At 33.8% G+C, this 2,995-nt stretch overlaps 1 protein-coding gene across 1 annotated transcript; it reads left to right on the top strand.

The window, feature by feature from the left end:
- Window positions 1–300: 300 nt before the first annotated feature.
- Window positions 301–1,516, top strand: LOC113736296 (uncharacterized). The gene has a single exon (XM_072047997.1). It carries the CDS (start codon window positions 401–403, stop codon window positions 1,286–1,288), a length of 888 nt encoding a protein of 295 aa, XP_071904098.1. The 5' UTR covers window positions 301–400; the 3' UTR covers window positions 1,289–1,516.
- Window positions 1,517–2,995: the final 1,479 nt, after the last annotated feature.

Raw genomic sequence — 2,995 nt, 5'->3', positions numbered from 1 at the left:
GATTTTGTAAATTTGAGTTGATTGTCTCAATTAGCAAGAGGTTCCTTGTATTGCTTATTTTTCTTATTTTCATTTTGTAATTGAATTAATCTTTCCTACACTGACAGTGTATATACCGTCAGCGTTAGATGAATGATAAATGTGCAAAATTTGAATTTGAAATTCAACTTTTACACATATGTTATTGATCCAACGGTGATAATGTATACACTGTCAGTGTATATAAGATTTACTCTTTGTATTTTACCCTATATATAGGCTCCTAATGTAGTACAATAAGCACACTTTGAATACATTGAAATCTGGTTTCCATTCACCTCCTTCCACCGCATTTCCTAAAACAAAACATACAAACCAAGGGAGCAATTAAGCAAGAAAAACACAAGACAAGGCACTAGCTATGGGCAGTTTGGTGGGGCATGTGATCCCTGGAATTGGCTTCTTTCTGATCGGGCTTTGGCATTTGGTTAACCATATGAGGCTTCACTTTCTCCATCCAAAATCCTACATATCTTTGCCATGGTTTCCAACTTCAAAAATCAGGTACGTAGAGCTTTTCTTCCTGATGGGAGGCTGCGTTGCCTATATATTTATGGAACTCTTCGTTGGTCCTGCCAGGCACCAACCACTGGATCCTGATGGCACCATCCCATCGCACCATCTTCGCAACTTTGAGCACACAAACATAGCCCTGTCTCTCTTTATCTATGCACTTTTCTCCTTCATTCTTGACAAAATTCAGCCCCCAGCTCAATATGGCCTAACTCTAATGCTAGGAGCCATTGCTTTTGCCCAACAATTTCTCCTCTTCCATTTCCACTCTACCGATCACATGGGTGTGGAAGGCCAATACCACTGGTTTCACCAAATTGTCATACTTGTCTCATTTTTCACTACCCTTTTAGGCATAGGTTATCCAAAGAGTTTCTTGAATAACTTCGCAAGGTCTCTGAGCATCTTGTTTCAAGGAGTTTGGATGATGGTCATGGGAATCATGCTTTACACACCAGAGTATATTCCCAAAGGCTGCTTTATAAACTCGGTAGATGGGCACAGTATTGTCAGTTGCCAAGATGATGAAGCCCTTGAAAGGGCTAAATCATTAGTGAACATTCAGTTTTGCTGGTACTTAATTGGTGTTATAGTTTTTGGTGTGTGTCTTTATTTGGGATTAAACAAAATGTTAGCTGGAAAAGTTGAGTATCAATCTTTAACAACACTGGAGGATGAGACTCAGAAAAGGATCAAAGTCTCTTCTTTTAACGAGCCTATAGCAATGTTGGCTTAATGAACCACATCGTGTCAGACTTTCAAGGACCAAAAAGTGAATAAGGAAGGAGAAAAGGTTCGTATTAGTGTGATATTGTCTGGTTTGCCTTGATGGCATTTAGTGCGGGGTTGAATTGGTTGTAATGTTCAATGGAGAAAATATAAAGTGATTTATAGGATAAAAATTATTCAGAAGTTTGTAATCCGAATATGGATTCTGTACTTTATGATCAATTTGTTCAACGCATGGTACCTCTTGATCTTTTGCTGCTAGGTTTATTGCTAACTCTATCTTTAAATCCTAAATGTTGCAAATGACTGTCCTATTTTTCTCATTGGTAGAATGCATTACATCTCAGGTATGATCTTCCTTAATCCTTCCAGCATTGGCGTTCCTATTTCCGTTTATTTGATAAATCGTGCGAGAAATGACCTGTGATATTTGATGTGTAAAAGTTGTAAGTTGATATGCTTCTCAATCGTGGAGGAGTGTCCGGAGGTGCAAGAAATAACGTTTTGAATTCAACAAGTTTCATTTGGTTTGAAAATTTTAACAAAGGATTTGAAATTCATCTAAATCGTTCTAATTATTTAGATTACTTGATAGGCATTTGAATTTTTAATACACCAACTATTAAAATATATTTTAAATAATAGAACAATTTGTAAATTATAAATTCAAGTATCTCCTAAATAATATAAACAACTAGAGGGATTTGAGAGGATTTTAAATCCTTAGTCAAATCTCTCAATCCAAACACATATGTGAAATTGGGGTTTAGCATTGGAATGGGGCTTGACTGTATATGGACATTCTTGCTTTTTTTTTTATATATATAGAAAAGATCATTTCATTCAAATAAATCTACACTAATGACAAAAAATACATCAAACAAACATGACACTGATACATATAAATCTGAAATTAATAGATATAACATATCTAAAAAAATAATAGAAATAAAAATAACATTAATGCTCCTATATATCTTCCATCCGAATGAATCACTCTAACCCAATACATCAGTGCATGCCTGCTGACAATCAGATTTGATTAAAACTAGTTCAAATCCAAAAAGAAATTAAGATTTGACAATAATGGAGAAATTGCAGATCTGAGAAACTAGATTTTAGATTTACAAAATCTCAAATTTCACAAAGATAAAACCTAAAAAACTCTCACAAGAAAAAAATCCAGAAGAGAATAAAACTCTCACTAGAACAATCTAAAAAAAAAAAGAAACTCCCACTAAGAGATCTTAGAAAAGAAGAGTCTCTCATTAGGAAATTTTAGGAGAGAATTTATTTAAATAAGACAAATTAAAAACTATAAAGTGTACTTCCCCCCATGGAAAAAGACTAGATTTGGTCTCTCTTCCATGGGAGAGATAAAGAAGATTTTGATTAGAAAAGTTATAGAAAGAAGGAAGAGAAAAGACTTCCTTCACTGTATGTGGGCTTGACTGTATGTGGACATTCTTGCTTTTTTTTTTTTTATAGAAAAGATCATTTTATTTAAACAAATCTGCACTAATAACAAAAAATACATCAAACAAATATGACACCAATACATATAGATATGAAATTAATAGATATAATAGATCTAAATAAACAACAGAAATAAAGATAACATTAATGCTCTTATATATCTTCTATCCGAATGAATCACTCTAACCCAATACATCAGTGCATGCCTACTGACAATAATGGAGAAATTTTAGATCTA

The sequence above is a fragment of the Coffea arabica genome, chromosome 1c (genome assembly GCF_036785885.1).
Source record: "Coffea arabica cultivar ET-39 chromosome 1c, Coffea Arabica ET-39 HiFi, whole genome shotgun sequence".
Lineage (NCBI taxonomy): Eukaryota > Viridiplantae > Streptophyta > Magnoliopsida > Gentianales > Rubiaceae > Coffea > Coffea arabica.
The sequence above is the reverse complement of the archived record's forward strand: the minus strand, read 5'-3'. Positions and strand labels throughout refer to the sequence as shown.